The sequence below is a fragment of the Microtus pennsylvanicus genome, chromosome 4 (assembly GCF_037038515.1).
Source record: "Microtus pennsylvanicus isolate mMicPen1 chromosome 4, mMicPen1.hap1, whole genome shotgun sequence".
Lineage (NCBI taxonomy): Eukaryota > Metazoa > Chordata > Mammalia > Rodentia > Cricetidae > Microtus > Microtus pennsylvanicus.
Genome location: NC_134582.1, coordinates 99,659,308 through 99,679,616, shown reverse-complemented (window position 1 = coordinate 99,679,616; position 20,309 = coordinate 99,659,308). Strand labels below are relative to the sequence as shown.

The 20,309-nt window shown below is 41.7% G+C and overlaps 2 protein-coding genes across 4 annotated transcripts in view; both read right to left on the bottom strand.

Moving 5' to 3' along the window:
• The window catches only part of Exoc2 (exocyst complex component 2), a 165,575-nt gene that overhangs the window by 141,591 nt on the left and 3,675 nt on the right, over nucleotides 1–20,309 (bottom strand). The window contains exon 1 of one of the 3 annotated variants that reach the window (XM_075969966.1): nucleotides 18,682–18,700. The exons of the other annotated variants lie outside the window; for them this stretch is intronic. The gene's annotated coding sequence lies outside the window, so the exon portion shown is untranslated. Of the gene's footprint in view, nucleotides 1–18,681; nucleotides 18,701–20,309 lie in introns of those variants that run through there. 3 annotated transcript variants of the gene reach the window in all.
• On the bottom strand, nucleotides 2,689–3,551 carry Hus1b (HUS1 checkpoint clamp component B). The gene has a single exon (XM_075970975.1). The coding sequence runs from the start codon at nucleotides 3,517–3,519 to the stop codon at nucleotides 2,689–2,691; it is 831 nt and encodes a 276-aa protein (XP_075827090.1). The 5' UTR covers nucleotides 3,520–3,551.

Below are 20,309 nucleotides of genomic sequence, written 5' to 3'. Positions count from 1 at the left end.
CTGGTAATGTATTAATAAAAATTTAAAGACCTACGAAGACATATATTTGGGGAGTGGGAGTTCTAACAACTGTTTTAACGAATAACAATGATATCCCAAAGATACTATAACACTTAATGCATTGAAAATAGACAAGAAAAGATTGAATAATTAACTTGTCTCATGGATTAACATCCACAAACCAGTTCTTGACAAAGGAAAACCCTCCTTTAATTGACATGGAAAATTGGGTCCTTTGGGTGATTTGAGTATCTTACTCACACACTTGAAATTATAGCCCAAATTGGATAAGCATGTGACTTTTTTTGGACTATTTTCAGAATCTGGTGTAGTTTACCTAAAGAACCAAATTTCTAAGTACAAATACTCTGCTCTCTTTGTTGCCAGAAAAACAGTATCATGACAATTTAATGAAAGTAAGTAACTACCATTGATATTACAGGGGAAAGATAACTAACAGGAATGTTACTGTAAGTAATTCTTGATAATGGTGACTCAGGCTAGCAGAAGGGATGTACTTGTATTCACAAAGAAAGAAAACATTTTATTAATCCAATGAATGCCAAGTCCTTCATCTGAACAAACTGCCCCAGTAATATGGAATGAATTTTAGCTACTTCTACACATGACTGTCACCTGCTGCCCAAGATTCCCTACCATGAAGGATTCTCACCACTCTAAAAGCAGCAAGTCAAAAAAACCTTCTTCTATAAGTTGCCTTGGTGTTGGAGCTGTCCAAAAGAAATCACCATGTTATAGTGCAGACTCACAGAGACACAACCTGGAGATCTGAAGTTTTCGAAAATGGTTTGTACACATAATCCTCACAACTGCTTCAGAGTTTAAAGTCTCCAAAACGGTTAGTCACCAAAAATGTTAAGACTAAACAATTGTTAATCCCCCTGAATCAAGAGATTTTAACAAGACAATTTTCAACTGATTTGTGTAATCCTCTCCATAAGACAGGTGGAATTTAGAAATAAGCAAAACTCTAATTATTCCATCATCAAAACTAATATGAAATTATTCATTACTGATTAAAATATAGTCATGAGAATACACCCCAAAATAAAAGTTCCTAAGTCCACAGACAGTTAATCTACCTATTATCAAACTAAAATTTAATATGCAATAATGAGCCTACTCTCAATGAGACTGTTCGTCACTGCACTAACACTTTATAATATCTTCTATTCCTTAGGTAATGAAATATCCATTTTATTTTCTGGGGCAATGGTTCAGCAGTTAAGAGAACTTGCTCTTCCCGAGGATCCGGATTCCCACAACCCACATCAGCTTACAACAGTCTGTAACTCCAATTCTCAGAGATTCAGTTCCCTCTTCTGGATTCCATGGGCACCAAACACACACATGCATGCAAGCAAAGCACTCATACACATATAATTAAATAATTACTATTCTCTAAGTCGAAATAATGGAACACAATGGGCAAAAGGAAAAATAAAAATGGAAGCTTTGTTTACTCAAAAGTTTTCCTATAAGCAAATCTTGATTCAAGATGAGCAGGGAGTTCCAGGAATTCTTGAGTGGACTTTTCAATGACCTACTTGCCTTTGAGCCATGCATGATCCTATAACCCCAAATACTCTCATAGGTTTTCTAAGCTATACTTGGATTCAATCTCCTTAAGTTTTTAGATGTCCTCCCTATCTGCAGTAAACATACATTTGTTCGTGTCCCCAAGAAAAGTCACACAACAGTCCCTTAAGTAAATATATGAAAATTAATAACCAACTCAATCTTTATATATGATAAATCCAAAGTCTAAAGTTATAGGTGTCAACTCTATGCAACAGAAAGTTTGTAAGTAACCTCAGACTTCCCACAACACCAAAAGGAGGAGGATACTGATTTACAGTAGTACAGTATGGACCACAGCTAATGTTATGTGGCCAGACCGCATCTTCACGTTTACCTCCATTGTGAACGGCACCATGTTTAGTCTGCATGCTTAAGCACTGATAAATGTTAACTTAGCAAATATATACAATCTACATATATGTATGGATTTTGTTCATTTTAAAGTATTTTATGCTGCAGGGATCCTCTGGATTAAAAAAAATTACAAATATCCATACACACAAAAAAAATCTGCCAATCAGTGGACCAAAGCAATTCGAATCCATGCTATTAGAAAGTCAGATGTATGTTGTTCAAGCATAGGCACAAACCTGAAGATCTTGGAATCTTCTCAAAATGTTTCCCAAAATTGGAACCCAGACAAAACAATTTTAATAGTATGCTATTAAATATGTACACACAAGTACAAAATCCATCTTATACTTTTCAGAGAAACTGAGCTTATTAAGTTAAAAGTCTCTCAAAATAATATATGTTTAAGAGGAGAAATTTCTCATTCTTCACAATAGTATTTCATAATAAAGTAATACAATTGTTTCAGGATTCAGCTATTTTTTATTGCAATCCTTTTTTGCAAAACAACAAAGTTGAATATAATTTAACTGTCAAAGCCAAAAAGCAGGCACATGAACTATTCAATTTTTTCTCCATCGTTTCCTAACATTTTACAAAAGGAGCACTCAACAAAGCAAACACCCTACATAATCCACCGGGAGCAGGCTTTTCATTCAAGTAACTCAGTTTCAGTTCTGGAAAGATCTTGAATTAAGATTTCTTTGAAAAAGAAAAGCAGGACTGCTTGACTATTTATGAAGCAGGGATAAAATACTGAAGAGAGACACCATCGTGAACCAAAACAAGATGAAGCAGAGTATTGCTCAAAATATTACATAGAGCCATTGTGGGGTTTATCTGCTGTCCTTCAAAAAATAGTAGCAGCTTCCTATTGTCCACCCTCACTTGCACCATGTTCTCTGGGTCTTCACCTTGAGTCGCACCCATAACAGCCTTTGGAGGATTTCCAAGATTTTTAAAATAGCTTTTAATTGTCACTACATCAGTTTCTACGCTCAAGTTCATTTTGCCATTTAGGTTTGCTTCCACCAGCACACGATTGCCCACGTTTGCCATCCTCTCCACCATGTTCTTCAGGGTCTTCAAAGATGGCAGATAAACACTCACATCAGAGGCCCAAACTCGGGGCTCGGTGCACTCTTTCCACCACCTTCTAGGAAGCACCTTCACAGGCAAGTCGTGGACCATGGCGCGGGTGTGGCCAGGACACGACGCCAGCTCCACCACCACAGTGAGGCAGGGACGAAGCTTGTTGGTGAGCTGGAGCTTCAGGGATGAAGCGTTGCCCGCATTCTTTACGGCTCTGGCCAGATGCTCAGACATCAGCTCTAGATAGATCTCATTGAACTCCTCCGAAACACCCTCCATGCAGAAGTGGTGGAAGACGCCCCGCTTCGCCTCACCCCACAGCCGGGCCTCACCAGGAAGACCTGTGGGGCAGAAGCACAGCCTGTCCGGGCACACGCGGAGCACACAGACCTTCGCCAGCTTTGTTACGGTGCCGCTGACCTGGATAAAGAGTTCTAGAACACTCTTGCTGGTGATCCTGGCCCGAAACCTCATGGCGCCCGTCTGGTAGACGGAGTATTGTGAAGAGAAAGCTGACAGAGAAGCCAGCTGGTTCACCCTTCCGGCCAGGGTGCAGCCGGCTTACCCTTCCGGTTTTACCCTTCCGGCTCGGGGCGCAGCTGGCTCACCTACCCAGCCTGGGGTGCGCCCTGCCGCCGCTCCCTCCAGCCCCTGTACTGACTACACTTGGGTTCCACCTGCATGCAGGCCCACTTCCATCTGAGGTCACTTAAGGCAAATGCTATGGGAAGATGGCCTCTGGGCCCATCCTCACCTCCCGACCTCCACCTGCCTGCCCTATCTGAATGCTTCACTGCTTCCGGTCATCTCATAAGAAGGACACTCTACAGTGTGACCACAATTTAAAGCATCATTGAGATAACCAGCCCTTTTAAAAACATTTTGGTACATGCATATACCAAATATATATAGTCTTGTTCAATCTGGACATTACTTGCAAATGTCATACGTGTCATACAAAGTAAATTAGACATGCACTTTACAACCTGATATTTGCACCTAAATTACATATATAATGGACATCATTCCATACCACTAGACAAAAACAAGTGTATATCATTGTTTGTGACTGCTTGATTTTCCATTATACTGATGAAGTAATTATTCCACAAGAGGAACTCACACGATCCAATTTTGCCCTATTATTAGACTAACAATGAATAGTTGTTACACAATATTGTCAATATTTACTTGCTTAAATTTAAAGGGGAGCTCCTGGTCATACCACGTACACATAAACCTCTTCTATGTTACCAAACTGTCGTAGAGAAAATTCTATCAACATAACTTCCCACCAGCACCATTACCTAACAATCTATTTTGTATGTAGCAATGCGATGGGAAGAATAACTTAGGTTCAACTTGCACGGTATGTATGTCAATTTTACTTTCATGGCTTTTTATGGAGTTTGTTGCTTGATTTTTAAGATCTCTGGAAAGGTCTGTCTGGTGACACATGCCAATAATTCTAACACTGGGAGCCAGAGGCAGGGAGGATCATAGGTTTAAGGAAAGCTAGGATTACATTCCAAGGCCAGTCTAAGCTGCATAGTGAGATTTTTATCTCAAATAAATAAATGAATAACAAAAGAATAAAATCTCTGGCAAGAACATTAGCCCTCTGTCCCTGTAAACACTGCCCAGATTAATCCTTGGCTTTCTTTCATATTGCTTATGGTGCTCTTTATACTTAAAAAAATAGGTATTTATATGTGAAATTTATTTGTCTTTTTTTCCTGTTGTTCCTAGAGTCTTGAACATGTGAAATATGGAGTACGCAGCTCAAATTTCTATATTCATTCTATTACAGAGATGTTTGTTTAGCCCCACTGTTTTCAATGAGGCAGGGATTCCACACTGATGCAAGCTCTCTAAGGTCTCTTAGAGCCCATGGTCTCATGACTGGTTACTCCTTGATCTCACTTCTGGCTCCAAATGAGCCCTGAATCTCATCCCAATCCTAGCCCATGGACAGCAGCATCTTGGGTAGAAGATTATAGCAACCAGTGGCTCTATGTAAGCTTTCAGTTCCTCTTTATCTTATCTTTCTGTTCTACTACTGCAAAGAGACTAAGTCCAATGCAACTCCTTTCAAAGGAAACATTTAACTGGGGGCTTGTTAACAATTTAAGAGTTAGTCCATTTATCATCATGGTGGAAAGCACACAGTTGAGAGCTTTATATAGCCTTGATCCACAGGCAGCAAAAATGGACAGACAGATGGGATGAACGGACAAACAGACACTGGGCCTGGCATGGGCTTTACAAACCTCAAAACCTGCCAGCAATAACACACCTCCTAATCCTCCCAAACAGTTCATCAACTAAAAACCTAAAAACTAAGAACACATATATATGAGCCTATGCGAGTGTGTGTGGGGGGGGGGGAGGATTCTCATTTAAACCATCACACGCTTCATGGCCTCCATTTGTCCATCAGTACCCTCAGGATTCCCTCTAACATGCTCATCTTTCTAATGATCAGATTATTGAAGAGCAGATATTTCAAGTTGTCACATATCACAGATACAGGGGAATGTATTATAATCCTCTGTCTGCTCCTGCACTTACACTATGTTCCAACCATCAAAACTCAGGGATGCAGTGATTTTCATAGAGAGGATGACTCCAAGACTTGCTGTATCTACCACGGGGCCCTTGTACTTTTGGTCCCAGAAGAAGGGGACCATAGTATATGGTACCTAGCCTGCTTCTAGAACTGAACACATTACAGATGCCAAAGTCCGTGAGACATTCAGGTCAGCATCTACTGTAGCTTGGGCATAGAATGACCCACAAAAGCTACTGTGTTAAATGTTTGCTATCCAGGATGGTGCTACTGGGAGCTGCAGAGGACCTTTAGAAGGTGGAGCCTAGCCCTCAGGCCACTGGGACACACATTCAAAGAGACTATGGGATCCTCACCTCTGTTCTATTTCTTCCTGCTCTCTGGAACATGAGAGAAATGGTGTTGCTCCTCCACGCATGCCTGCCATACCGTGCTGCCTGGCCTCAAACCTTATAATATGAACCAAAAATAAATGTTTTCTCTTTATAATTGTATCAGGTATATCATCATAGTGACAGGAAGCTGACCAACACAGATGAAAGGGCAGGTTGCTGGTATGGAAAGGAATTTTGGAATGGGACGGAATTTTAGAATGGGACAGAACAAAACAATGAACTAGATGGGATGACAGAGAATGTTGAGATAAAATGTGATACAGGGATAGAATGGAATGAAATGTTGGTAAGGATGGGATGGAACAGGATGATGTAGGATACAATGTTCATTTACAACACTTATTTATTAATATGTCAGGTACTGTTTCCATTAGAGCCTTTGACATGTAATTGGAGTTGTAAGCTATTAATTCTCATATCTATGTTATACCTAAGCATGTTTGTAATGTTTGTTTTTCTCCAAATTGTCGCACATGGTATGCTGATTAACCCAGTGCTAGGTAACCGTGGAACAGGGTCTGCTGTGCTAACAATGGCAAACCTCTGTATCCACCGGTTTGTCTCTGCATGTAGGGCAGCAGTCTGCCTTGTGATAAATATAGGATTTAAGCCAGGGACTTTCTTTTTTAAAAAAGAAAAAAACTAAAGTATTTTTCTTATTAGAGGAACAAAAGGGAGTAATCTCTAAGTTTCTTGCATTCCAGACTAGAAACTACAAAGTATTTTTATAAAACATATATTACTAAACTTCAAAAATAATCTTTACAATAACTCCAAGCTTTAGTATATAAGGGGAACCTAAAATTTAAATTATTTTAATGGAATATGAGTGTATTGAATTAAAGGTAAAAACCAGAAGTGTGCACTATGCTTTAAAATTTATGTTTATGAAAGATTAACAGAAAGAAATATCATAAAATTGTATTTTGAACTGTATGTATTTTTATTAGTAATTTTCCTTTTAAAACTGTATTATCAAAAGATTTGACCAATGTAGCAAGTAAGCCATAAACTGCAGCAGTATATTGTAATATTTTCAGCTACTGGAAAATTAAAGATGAGATGTAGTGGTTCAAATGAGAACGGCCTCCACAGACTCATATATTTGAATGCTTGGTCCCCAGTTGTTGGAACTGTTTGGGAAGGGCTGGAAGGTGTGGCCTTTTTGGTGCCACTCGGGGGTAGGTTTTGTGGTTTCAAAAGCCCACAACCATTCCTAGTTATTTATTGTGTGCTCTCCCTCCCTCCCCACACTCTGTCTCACTCTTGTGTCTCAGGATGTGAGATCTCAATGACTGCTCCAGCACCATGCCTGCCTGTTCACATGCTCCCTGCCCATGATAGTCATGACTCACCCTCTAAATTGTAAGCACCAACAAACTCTTTCTTCTAAAAGTTGCCTTGGTAATGGTGTCTCTTAACAACAACTGAAAAACAAACAAAACATGAGGGCTGGAAGACGGGTAGGCTGAGCAGAAGGACCTGACCCAGATCCTCAGAATCCTTATAAAAGCAGGGCATAATGGTATGGTATGTACTTGTAATGTCATCCCTGAGCTCAAAGCTGTCTCAAAAAGTAAAGAAAGATGCATGATGTCGATCCTAGGCATCTACACACATGTACACATGCATGCAAGTATGCATGCACACATGAAATAAAAACTCTTTTACTCTCTATAAGTAGAAGAGATTTCTAAGGACCACAAAACCCTCAGGATAAGGAGGGACAGAAACTTTCTAATAGTTTTTAAAATTGTTTACAAGCATAGAGCATGATATGGCAAGGTTTTACTTACTTTACTTAGTAGAGGCCAATGATAATGAGGATTTTTGAAAATATGTTTGTAAAATACAGCATAATATAGCAGGGTTTCACTTAATAGATCACAAATAATGAGACATTTCCTGTAAAAGAAATTTCTAAGTAAGAGGCTTTATACTTTAAAAATATATCTGTAATTTTCAAGTATTTTGGCCAAGATGTTTCTACTCTGCATTTGCCTTTTCAGTATTACATGAGACAAAACTCACCTCTAATAAATTCTGAGCTGGAAATGTGGCTCAGTGGTAGAGCATTTCCTACCATAGGAAAAGCTCTGGTTTTAATCCCCAGCACAGCAAGAAATAAAAAATCACCACAAAAGTTACCACACTTTTTTCTGTTACCGTGAACACTAATTACTGTTCTGGGCATGTTCCTAGATTACTGCTTCAGACTGCAGTGTTTAATAACCTTGTTTCTTTATAGTCTTACTTGATGTCAAATTCTTACTGATTATTAAAACCAGGGTACCAGCCAGCCTCTGCCAAGTCTCTCAACTTCTGCACTGTTCCTGCCTGACGGCCATTCTCCCAGGCTAAACCCTGCTAAGTCTGTCCTGGAAGCCTTCTCCAGGATGGCAGCTCTGATGATGCTCATGGTGTTCCAACAGCACTCAAGCCTTGCTCAGGTCAGGAAGAACCAGAGTATCTCGTGCTTCTCATCCCAGACTGGAGTTCTCCACTGCAGCAATAATCCAAGTTTGGAAAAAACCAATCTTTGTGGTAAAGGCTGCTTGCTCTGTGTATAGCAAGACACTGAACAGCATAGTTGGTCTCTATGCACTACGCCAGTAGCTCAGCTGCATGAACTGCGTAAGAGTGGAGAAAATAAACTGAACACAATAGCAAGCAGCGTGTTCGCATCCATTTCACTCTGATTCTGGCTATCGGTGTAATGCAACTATATGCCTTGAGTCCCTGCTACCTGGACTTCTCCACAACAATGGACATACCAGGAATGGTGAGCTAAAATGAGCCTCTCTCATCTAAGTTGCTTTCATCAGGGTATTTTATCACAACAACAGAAATGACACTAAGACACAACTGAAGACCAAGCCTCAGACACAAACCTGTAGGTAAAACTGGAGGTTCAGAACACAGCAGTGTCCCTCAAATTCACAACCTCATGCTAACATCATGACCTTTCTGAAATTATGTCTTATGTTTCCTTTGAAGGAACCTAACCCCTGCGTCCTACGTGCCCAGACTCCCTAGGCTCCGTCTCTAGTACCTTCAGATCCTGTCTAAAAAGGAACAAGCAGACAATGGGACTACACTGTGGCTGTGATGGTGTCTATTCTGTATCAGTTTTAGCCACCAGGCTCCAGACAGGTCGACATGATGGCAAACAATGACCAAAAATATTGCTTGTGACTTACATAATTAAACATGAAGCTGAATATGTCCTATGATCCAAAAAGGGCAAACTAAGAAATAGCAGAATCTATTCCTAATTAAGCTTTATATTGCTATTCCAGGGCCAAAGAGAACTAATAAATGCAAAACAAGAAATTAAGCAAAAAATGTTAAATCAGTCACAATTCACACACAATACTTACAGGGAAATCAAGGTTCACACTTTAAGTTCTTAGTCTCATTAATGAAAGAATTTAGAAACAGACCTGGAAGAAAGGCGAATTTTATTAAGAGTCTGAAAGATAAAACAACAGGTCCAACTAGCCGAAAATCTCAGCAGTTGCCAGCAGAAGGAGGATGAAGAAGAGGAAGAAAGGCAAGCCTTTAAGAAAGCAGGCGGCTTAGGTGATGGAGAAGAGCAAGCAGCTATGGCAGAGGGGAGTGGAGCTTCTGAGAAAAGCGTGAGAAAGCACAGAGTATGCAGGAAGTGCCCAGGCCTTGGCAAATACACAAAAGGAAACAGAACTATCCCAAAGAAGAAAAATTTAAAAGTAACACTTTTCTGAGCAACCCAAAAAAAAAAAAAAAAGCCAACAGGCATCCATCCATTAGATGCTGGGAGCTCTGCAAATGACTACAACAGAGGAAAAGCCTCTCAGAAGGGTAAATAAATTATCCGGTTGAGGGGATAATTATTCCTACCTCCTTGGCTTGGCTTCCTGAAGGGTGGTCTCTTGACCAGGTGATTGACAGGCCCAGCTCTCAAGGGAGGAGACAACACTATGCAATATTCTAATCTTTGGAGCAGATCAGAATGTCATGTCTCCATCCAGGGTCAGAGGTAGATGCCATTCTTTGACCAGGCGGAAACAGCTTGTTCTTAATGGGCCTCAACAGAGCCCTTAGATCTGCAATGGCCTCCAAGGCTACTCTAACACAACTAGCCAAATTTGAATCATGCAAACTGACTAAACAAATACAAACATCAAACCTGTGTGTGCCCTGCTGCAAGACATACCAACAAAAATCAAGAACTGAATCTTTAAGCTGTGCTTTATTGAAGGAGTTGGAAACACGAGCACCCTAAAGCTCTTCCGCAGTTTAAACCGAGAGGGGAAACAAAGGAAGACAATCATTTCCGGTTTACTTTTGTTCCTCTGGTCAGGTGGTTCAACTTATCCTCAACACCTGTGGTGCTGGGATATTCCTCCTCCTCTCTTTAACAGGAAGACGTTCCCAACACCAAGGTCAGTAGTTCCTCCTGAACCAATTCTCTGTATAACATCTCAATGCAAGAGCAGCTCAGAGCAAGCAAAGCTTTAGCAGTGTGCTACTTCCTAACAAGAAGGGCCAGTGCCTTACAGTGCAGACTGCAGTGCTTCCAAACCTGCGCCCTAACAGAGCCAAATCTACTGCCGTGACAGTTCCTAGACAGCAGTTGTAAATAAGTAACTGAGATTTCTTCGTGGCCACTTCATTGCCCTTCATAATTCAATATAAACAACTTAGAGCATTTGCTTAGCCTTGGAAGTAGCCTGTTACATACTCTATTACATACTATCATATGATGGCCATTTGAGCAAGAGCTCTGGAAAGAGAAGCACCTGCCATGAAATCTCCTGCAAGGTTTAGTGACTGATGGGAAGTTCGGTGCTCGCTGGAATCCTGCAGTCCCACAGCCTAACCACAAATCTTAACAGGTTACCTTCAGACTCCTCATAGCCATTCCTTGCTGACTGAACATCCTTGTAACTAACAGGCAAAACTTTTCTGAATCTATTCACACAACAGAGCACACTAACTTCTACTAATCAAAAGGCAAACATCTTCTGCTATAGTCTGAGGCCTGAGACAGGTTTCCTTACTTGGATTCAGGGCTCATTCCTAGTGCATTTCGAAGGTGTCTAGATTTATGACTTTGTTCTTTCACTATAAACCTTCATGACACGATTAGCACACTGGAACATCGAGCTATGTTCCCAGGCCAGGGTCACTCACATTTGAATCCAGAATAATCTATCTTTTACTCTCTTTGAGGTGTTTTGCTTTGATAATAACTAGAATTTAGGTCAGACTTCCTTGGAAAAGTTCACAAAACACTGTTTAAAAAAATGAAAAAATCACCATAAATTATATTTAAACTGTGAACAGTTTCTTGCAGAGTCTGGCCCAAAGTGAAAAGAAAATCTACAAAATAGAGACTATAAAAAAGTGTCTAGGAGCCACCTTGCAGGTGGCTACAAGGCTCCCCTAGGCTCATGCTCCCTAGGCTAAAGCATGCCTCCTGGGGACCATAACCTCCTATCTCTCTACACTGCTTCTAAATCCTGAAGCTGCCGTTCAAAGTCCTCCCAGTATGATGGGAACTGGAGAGAAGGATCACCTGAGCCATCTCTCCAGCATCAGTTCCAGAAATCAAAACAAAAGCTACCTTACTGAAAGTATATAAGAAGGTATGCATGCGTGAATGAACACACAGAAAGAGTGAGAAAGATCACACCATAGGTTAATTAGAGTAGATGACACTGGAGGGGATGAAAGGGGTCAGAAAAAAAAAAGATGCTTTAAATAGAGTTCTAGATGCTTTGTCTGTGGCTCTGAGTATGGATACACAATTTAGGAAGTACAGGCGGGCCTTGAACAAACACAAAGTAGAGCATACCCCGAGGCAGCACTCTGGATGGGAACCCAAGGGGGAGAGCAGAGAACACTGGTCATTAGAATGACCCTTTTGTCACTCTGCCCTACACCTGCTCCTGTGAGGTAGACTATGACATTGACTAGGACTGTCATCTGAACTCCTACATCCAGCACTGTGCCAGACCCCCAGTGCCTGGGCTGTGCGGCTCCACAAGCACAAGACTCTCTGGTTTGGCTCTTTTATAAGTTTTTCAACCAGAACAGCAGGGACCTCAAAGACCATGTGAAATTCCAGCTATGCAAAATCATGAACTGAGGCCTTTGAGAGAAACATCACTGGGCCTTCTAATGCAGAAGACATGCCATTCTTTGTCTCTGGGCTGTGTCCCACATGCTCTGGAGGCTTTTATTTTTTTAGTTTTGTAGTTTGTTGGTGTGTGTGCGCATATGTATAAGGACACATGATCAGTATGGCATGCGTGTGGAGGTCAGAATTCAATTCTGTGAGGTCAGTTCTCTCTTTCCGCTGTGATGTGGATCCTGGGGATCTAACCCAAGTCATTAGGTTTGCACAGCAAGCTCAACTGAGTCACCTTGCCATTACATTACCCTGGCAACACTTCCCTCCCTCCCTCTCTACCTCCAACTGCCTCTCGCTCTCCCACACCGTGTGTGTGTGTGTGTGTGTGTGTGTGTGTGTGTGTGTGTGTGTGTGTGTGTCTGTGCGCGCGCGTAGGTCAGAGGACAACTCTGTGGAGTCAGTTCTCCCTTCTACTGTTATGTAGGTTAGGTTCTGGGGGCTGAACTATTTGATTGTCAGGCCTGCATGGTACTAACCTTTCTCCCCTGAGCCATCTTGACAATGCTAAATCAATAAATCTTCATAACAACCATCACCAGAAGCTACCATAGAACCTGAGTTTGCTAATTACACCGTACACTGGCAATCAATCATGACAGCTACGCTTGATCACCAATACAAAAACATGCTACAGGAAAATAAAGTGAGATGGATTCCACTTAAGCAACAAGATCTGAGCTGAGTAGTTTCTTTCCTAGGGCACAAGAGGTGCAAAGATCAATATTCTGTTGTTTCTCTAAAGAATTACCTGAAGAACCAAAAATTCAAATGTCTAAGTAGGTTTGAAACTTTTCATTATTTCACTGAAATGAGTCCTACCCCCTTCACCAATCTTGATATCAGAAAAATCTGTTTTTTTCCAAACTGGTGACATAAACCTACAAGCCATACACACACAACACACACACACATACACACACTCAGAAGGTTGAAGCAGGAGGATCACTCAAGGCCTATGTGGCTTCAGAGTGAGTTCCAGGCCAAGGACACCTCTCAGTGGGAGCCCATGTGCTTAGCATAGATAGAACCCTACGTTAGTTCATTAGTATCACCAAAAAAGAAAAAACTATTGTTTGTTTTTTCAGTTTAAAAAAACCATACATGAAAGAAAAAGGGACAGTACTGACAATATATAAAATGTAACAATCTTTCAGTTCTAAATCATGAAAAGTCCAAAGAAATGAACCTGTCTTCGACAAAGTGTGTCCAAAGCACTGTCTGCTACACTGCTTACTTCCATACTCTACAGACCTTCTGTCCACCGCTCTTAAGACCTGACCTGCTCCTAAGGCAGTGGCCCTTTTCCTGTCCAGTTCATTCCTGAAGGAGCAGCCCAGAAACAGCTCAACTAGAAGAGCGGGATTCAGTTAATCAAGGACCACTCTTTCAGAGTTTCCTATCTGCAACCATAAGCACTTGAAGTGGCAGAGCCCGGAGAAGGTTTTAAAAGGCAGCTGTAGAGGTAACCGCTGCTATGGATGACAGACAACTGAGAAGACAGTGCGCTCCATGACATTCCTGTCATATGTGAGTCTAAAGCCATCATGTTCCCAAAACACAAGTGCATTTTTAGCTATCATTATTTGACTTAGCCATCATTTATAGGGATTTTTTTCTTTCTACATAAAGAAGATTTTTACTCCTTACATAAATGTCTGCTGTGGGAGAATGCTCTTGTAAACTGTAAAGATCTGTCACTCATATTGGTTTAATAAAACACTGATTGGCCAGTAGCCAGGCAAGAAGTATACGTAGGGCAACCAGACTAGGAGAATTCTGGGAAGAGAAAGGCAGAGTCACCAGCCAGATGCAAAGGAAGCAAGATGGCTTACTCAGAAAAGGTACCAAGCCACGTGGCTAAATAGACAAGAATTATGGGTTAATTTAAGTTGTAAGAGCTAGTTAATGATAAGCCTGATCTAATAGGCCAAATAGTTTATAATTAATATAAACCTCTGTGTGTTTCTTTGGGACTGAACATTTTTGACTGCAGGACTGGGCAGGACAGAAACTTCTGTCTACAAATGTCTCAGGTCATGACTAGTAGTACTATTCCTTTACCATAAGTAACACAAACAGTCAAGTTAACAGAAAGGTCAGAACAAATAAACTCAACACACAGAAAGCAGAATAGTGGCGCCCATAAGATGGCTCAGAGGGTAAAAGTGCTTGTAGTCAAGACTGACTGCCAGAGTTTGATTCCTGGCCCCCCGGCAGTGGAAGAAGGGAAATACATGGGGTCATACCCTTGATCACTCTGCCCCACACGTGTTCATTTCTCCTGTGAAGTTGTGTTTATGGAGTTACCTCCGCAGCAAGGCCAGGATGGTCATGGGAATTCCTATTCCTCCAACTAGCCTGATCCCTGGGAAGAGTGCAAGGTTCCAGGAACACAGAGCTCACTGATTGGCTCTTTTACAGGCTCCTCAGTCACGGCAGCAGGGACCTTGTATGGTGGAAGGAGAACAGACTCCCCACTAAATTATCCTCTGATCCCTACACATGAGCCATGGCACACGAGCCGCCCATATAAATAAACAAATGAAAAACTACATCCTGAAAATAAAGTTAATTAGTTGTAGTTACAGGAACAAGGAATGTTAAAGGACTGATGAGATATTCAGGGTTTCCTTCAGGATTAAAGAAAATACTCTAGAATAAATGGTGATGGCCACCCAACTTGGAGAACAGACTAACTAGTTCATAATTTTTCATTAGAGTAACAAACATCATTATCACTGCAAATACATAATCCCAAGGAAGTTGAACACCAGAAGAAATAGCAAGATGGTTGTATTTTTTTTTTTAAAGTTTTAGAAGTACTTGAAGTCTCCTGATTTTAGACACAGGTGCTAAGGAAAACCTTGTCCTCAGTGGAGAGACACAGGAGGAGGAAGGGGAGACAACCCTCTTGAGGATGCCAAATGAATTCATGTACAACTCAGAGCTAAAGGTAGATGGAGGTGCGGTGGGGTGTGGAATACAAGGGCCTCTCTGAAAAAATGCCCTTGGCCTAGACTTCCTTGTTCTCACTGGACAACTCATCAACAAAGCAAACCCACTCCAGCAAGAGTGCCAGAAGGACAGGACAGAAAAGCTAAACAATGCACAAATCCCAAGGAATGTTAAGAAGCCTATAGCTGTTTATTCAAATAACAACGCACTTGAACACCTCAACAAAAATGTTCAGAAATAACACCAAGGAAATATTATTGAGCTGTTCATAACCCGAGTGTTAGGAAAGAAAATACTCCCCTACTGTATACTACAATATAAAACAAGGTTTCATTTGCCTCAATTTGTCAGACATTGAAGATGAAATAAAACAATATTCCCTGCTGACAAAACAAGAGTAAACAGGCATGCCAAAATCAATGGGCGTTTCCACAGAAGGTCAAGGAATCAACCATCAGCTTAAATTGGCTTATGTTATTAAAATGGTTAAACATGGCAGATGTCACCTAACTCCCAGATTCTTCTACATGACCACAGTTGGATTCATTCAATCCAAATTCTGAATGACAGCTTTCCCAATTTCTAAAAATACATCAACTTTGTCGCTATCTTACAATTTTTGCTTTATTTGTCTAGCTCCCTCGCAAAAGAAATTTCTTCAAGGCCATATATCCTGACACAGTGAAAGGAAACAGCCAGCACTCAGCAGTGCCATTAACATTTCTGAGCCACAGGGGATTAACCAGGCAGATGCTGAGGAAAGTGCCTGTCTGAGAGGCCAGGGCAGCTCAGCCTGCACTGCAGCTGCAGTGCAGTCGAGCTTAGGAGAAACTCTGAGCGCAATTCCAGCATCCGAAATAAATTAAAGTAAACAGTATTGCTCTCTCTCATCCACCCTGTTAGCAGCCTCTCCTCGGAGCTGGAGACCACACACTCGGACCACACAGCGCCAGTCCCGCTCACTCGCACGCAACGTCTACAAGCTGTCACTCTGCAGATGGGGGGGGGGGGCAGACGGAGAGGGTGGAGAGAGCTAGAGGGATGAGGGGAGGGGAGAGAGCAGGAAAGGAGATGGAAGAGGGCCCTGCACAGACAGCTGGAGAGTGGTGTGGGCTTTGGGGGAGAAGGGGAGGGTGGAATCCATAACCCTCCTTGAGAAAACAATCTGGTCGTGGCCCTGTGCAGTCTTGACCTGGACTCCCCCATACCAATTTAGTAGCTGATGAAGGATTAACAAAGCATCCATTTAACATCAATTAACCTCCTATCCATCACAGGTCAAAAGAGAAAATCACTACTATAAAAGCATTTCATTAAAATAAAGTCAAAAGGCCATCTTTTCTTATAGTTTATAATGTATAATTGCATTTTTTTTTTTTTGGTTTTTTTGAGACAGGGTTTCTCTGTGGCTTTGGAGCCTGTCCTGGAACTAGCTGTTGTAGACCAGGCTGGCCTCGCATTTTCTTTATGGATTTATATTAGACAGATTATACAGTCTATCTCTTCATTATTAATGGCATACATTAAAGGGTTTCTGCAACAGAGATCAGGAAAAAGAGTGTGTGCAGGCGTGTGCACGTGCATATGTGCTGTGTGTGATATGTGTGCAGGTGTGCTCCCCCATGCGTGCAAGTGAGGAGGGCTCCCCTGCTGTAGCTCTCCACCTTCCTGGTGTTCAGTCTCTCTCTCTCTCTCTCTCTCTCTCTCTCTCTCTCTCTCTCTCTCTCTCTCTCTCTCTCTCTCTCGGGCACTTAAGGTGGCGCTCCCCATTCTGCTAGGATGCCTGCTGGCTCCAGGGATTTAGCTGCCTGTCTCCAACCCTCAGTCTTAGAATAAGAGATGCCAGGCTGGTACAAGGGTGATGGGGATCCAACTCAGAGACTCATATTAACACGGCAAGCACCTGACCCACCAAGCCAGCTTGAAATCAGAAACTTTTAATTTTATAATTTTCCCTTTTTGCATTAAGGCATAAACTTAATTTTCCAAAATAACTATTAGTAGAATTTTTTTTAAAGTGAATTGCTATTGCCTGTTACAGAATTTCAGGTTAAAAGTACATTTTAAAATTAACTGGTAGAAATAATGTTAGGAAAAAGTCAGAAAACTAAATTACAACCAAAAAAAGAGTTCTAGAATCAAAAAATACTCAGGCCTCAATGCAAAAACTACAGTCAACAAAAACAAAAAATTAATTCCTGGGATGTCAGAAATTGTAATAATCAGTGACTAATCCTTTTCCTCAGGCCTCAATGCAAAACCATAGTTAACAAAAATAAAAGCCAACCCAACCTGAAAGAGGTCACAGAGTTCAAACTATTCTGCAGTGGGGCCTGGTCAAAGACTCAAGGTCTCAAAGGGTCTGCAGAAAGGCAGCGAGGGGGCAAGAGCATCCTGCCTGGCCGTCCCTGCGCTTTCTACAGAGCACGTTTCCTTCTCTACCTCACAAATGAAAAGTAATGGAAATATGTTACCTATGGTTTTTAATGAAAAAGATTACATTTTAGTTTCTATTTTAGACTGTTAGGGCAGGAAATACAGTATTAAAGTAATAATAAATAAATGGTATTTAATTTTTTTAATTTTATCTCATGTCTATTTGTTTAAAGATGGAGAAAAACTATTATCTCCTACTCCATGTGGACATATGGAACTGAGGGTGAGAATGCACCTGAGGTGGCCAGGAAGCAATAATGACCAGAACAAGAGCGATCACAGGTGAAATCTGACGAGGCCTTCAATGGTCCACACACCTCATTTATTACATAGACCTGGATTATCTAGCTATCCTCATAGAACAACATGGCCTCTGAGATTGTGTCTTGTAGGCTGGTCTTCTTTACATGGGAAGTAGAAAAAAGACAAGAGCTCCTGAGTAAAATGGGAGCATGGGGACCATGGGAGAGGGTTGAAGGGGAAGGGAGAGGCAGGGAGAGGAGCAGAGAAAAATGAAAAATGTATAGCTCAATAAAATCAATAAAATAAAAAAAAGAATAGCATAGACTCACCAGGAAAAGCCACTCATGAAATCTTTCTCCTTCCTCAGAATTAGCCCCACAGCTAAGCATCTTCCCACACTGCACAACCAAAGTCTGAGGTCTAAAGGTGTCTCAACCCCTGGATGCCGACAAACTGTCAGCAATGAAGTCACACTGCTTAAGAAAAGGAAAAAGGAAGTGTGGCCTCACATAAAAGCAGCACTATTCACTCAAAATCCTTTGCAAATTGTATCCTATGCACACAACAGTCCCTTCTTCCCATCCATGTGGAACAACAAAAATTAATTCCTGCAAAGGCAGAAATAGCATTGTTCAGGGGGAAAAAAAAGTTGAAGTATCACCTCTAAGGACAAATTACCTACACAAGACAGAAGTCATTAGCAAATAAAGCCACCAATTATGCCACTGAGACAATCTAAAGAAAAAGATCACGTGGAACCTCCACAGGCTGGATCCCCATATCCCAGGGACAGGGAGGGGCTAAAGATAAACTAGGACCGAGAAAAGCATTGTTCAGTCAAAACACTCATAAAGGGTTACCTGTGTCCCTGCGCACCACAGTGGACAGAAGGAACACTAGGAAATCAGAAGGCCAAGAAGGACCATGGTCTTCAGAAGGGTCATGGCAGTGGGTCAGCTGAACAGAAAAGGGAATATCAGCAATTATTTTTAAAATATGGCTGCGAAGGGAAGAAGTACAAAAACAAATGAACAAGATTCTGAGAACAAGGGAGAGATGATTTCTTCTGCAGGTGCCCTTCTTGTTGCAACTGCTAAGCATACACAAAGGTCAAGAGCTGTTGTGTTAGCAAGACCAGAATGACAGCAGAGGAGCTCCTGAGCCAGGCACAGAGATGTGTCTCTATCTATACCTGGAGAAGAGACTGTCTTAGTACAAGGACCACAGAAGTCTACTCAGACAGTCCTATTTTTCTGGAGCATGTGGCAAGATCACTTATTAAGAGTTGATGTGGATGGACAAGCAGTTTGAAAAGCATGAAAAATGCTCAAACAGACTTTGAATAGATCAGAAAGTGGGTGACAATCTAGAAGATTCCTTAACAGCCTCATTAAAAAGTACTCCTCCCTGCCTCCAGCCCTGAACAGCTTCTACTTCCTCCCTCGGTACCTTCCCGCTATTTGTTGCTCTTTGAGCCCCTCCATCTTTTAAATAGCCATGCCTCTCCAAATAGTCATTTAAGTCTCAATTGAACCATCTGGCATGAGTTCTGATTCCTGCAAAGCCCCTGACTTATATACACATACATCATGTCACTCACATGGAGCTCCCATTATGAGACCACAGCCAAGTAACTCAAGCTATTTGTCTTGCTTTCTTGCTCGGTAAAACTGTAATATAATGAATGCAATTATATTACTCCCAAAGTCACATTAAAACTGAAAGTGACCTTTATAAATTCATTGAATGGTAATACTGGGGAGGCAGAGGCGGGTGGATCTCTGAGTTTGAGGCCAGCCTACTCAGTCCAGGCCAACCAGGGCTAAGGAGCTACACAGTAAGACCTCAAAAAAGGAAGGGAGGGAGGAAGGGAAGAAGAGGGGCAAGCAAGAAGAGAGGCATGGGGGAGGTAGGAAAGGGGGAGGCAGGGAGGGAGGGGGAGGGGGAAGAAGGGGAGGGAGGTATAGAGTGGGGAGGCAGGGAGGGAGGCCCATGACTGCTCACTGGCCACTCAGAGGCAGTCCAAGTTACACCCACACTCAGGCCTTCCTTGGCTCTTCATACTCCTCAGACCTTCCCCTCTCATTCTGTCCCACCAGACCCTTTCTTCTCTGAACACCCAACCCATGACAACGGTGTGGTTCAAGCTATTTTTTTTTTTGAGAGGACAAAAATGGTCCTTCTTATTCCAGGCTGATGTCATTTTGAATGCCTGGGTCATATGCTGGAATTGGGAGAGACAGGGATGACCAGAATTACTGCCTGTGTCAGTAGGGCTTCCTTAATCCCAGCCCCTGGTCTAGGAGCGACAATGTGGGAACATGACTCATGGGAGCGGGGATTTTTAGATTCAAAGACTGAGACACTGCAGTAGGTGATGTCTCTTGCTGTTCTTGTTTGCCTACTTTGCTTATGTTTGCTTTGAGACAGGGTAACATCTGCAGCCCAGGCTGATGATCTCTTCCTCAGCATCCTTCTGCATTAGCCT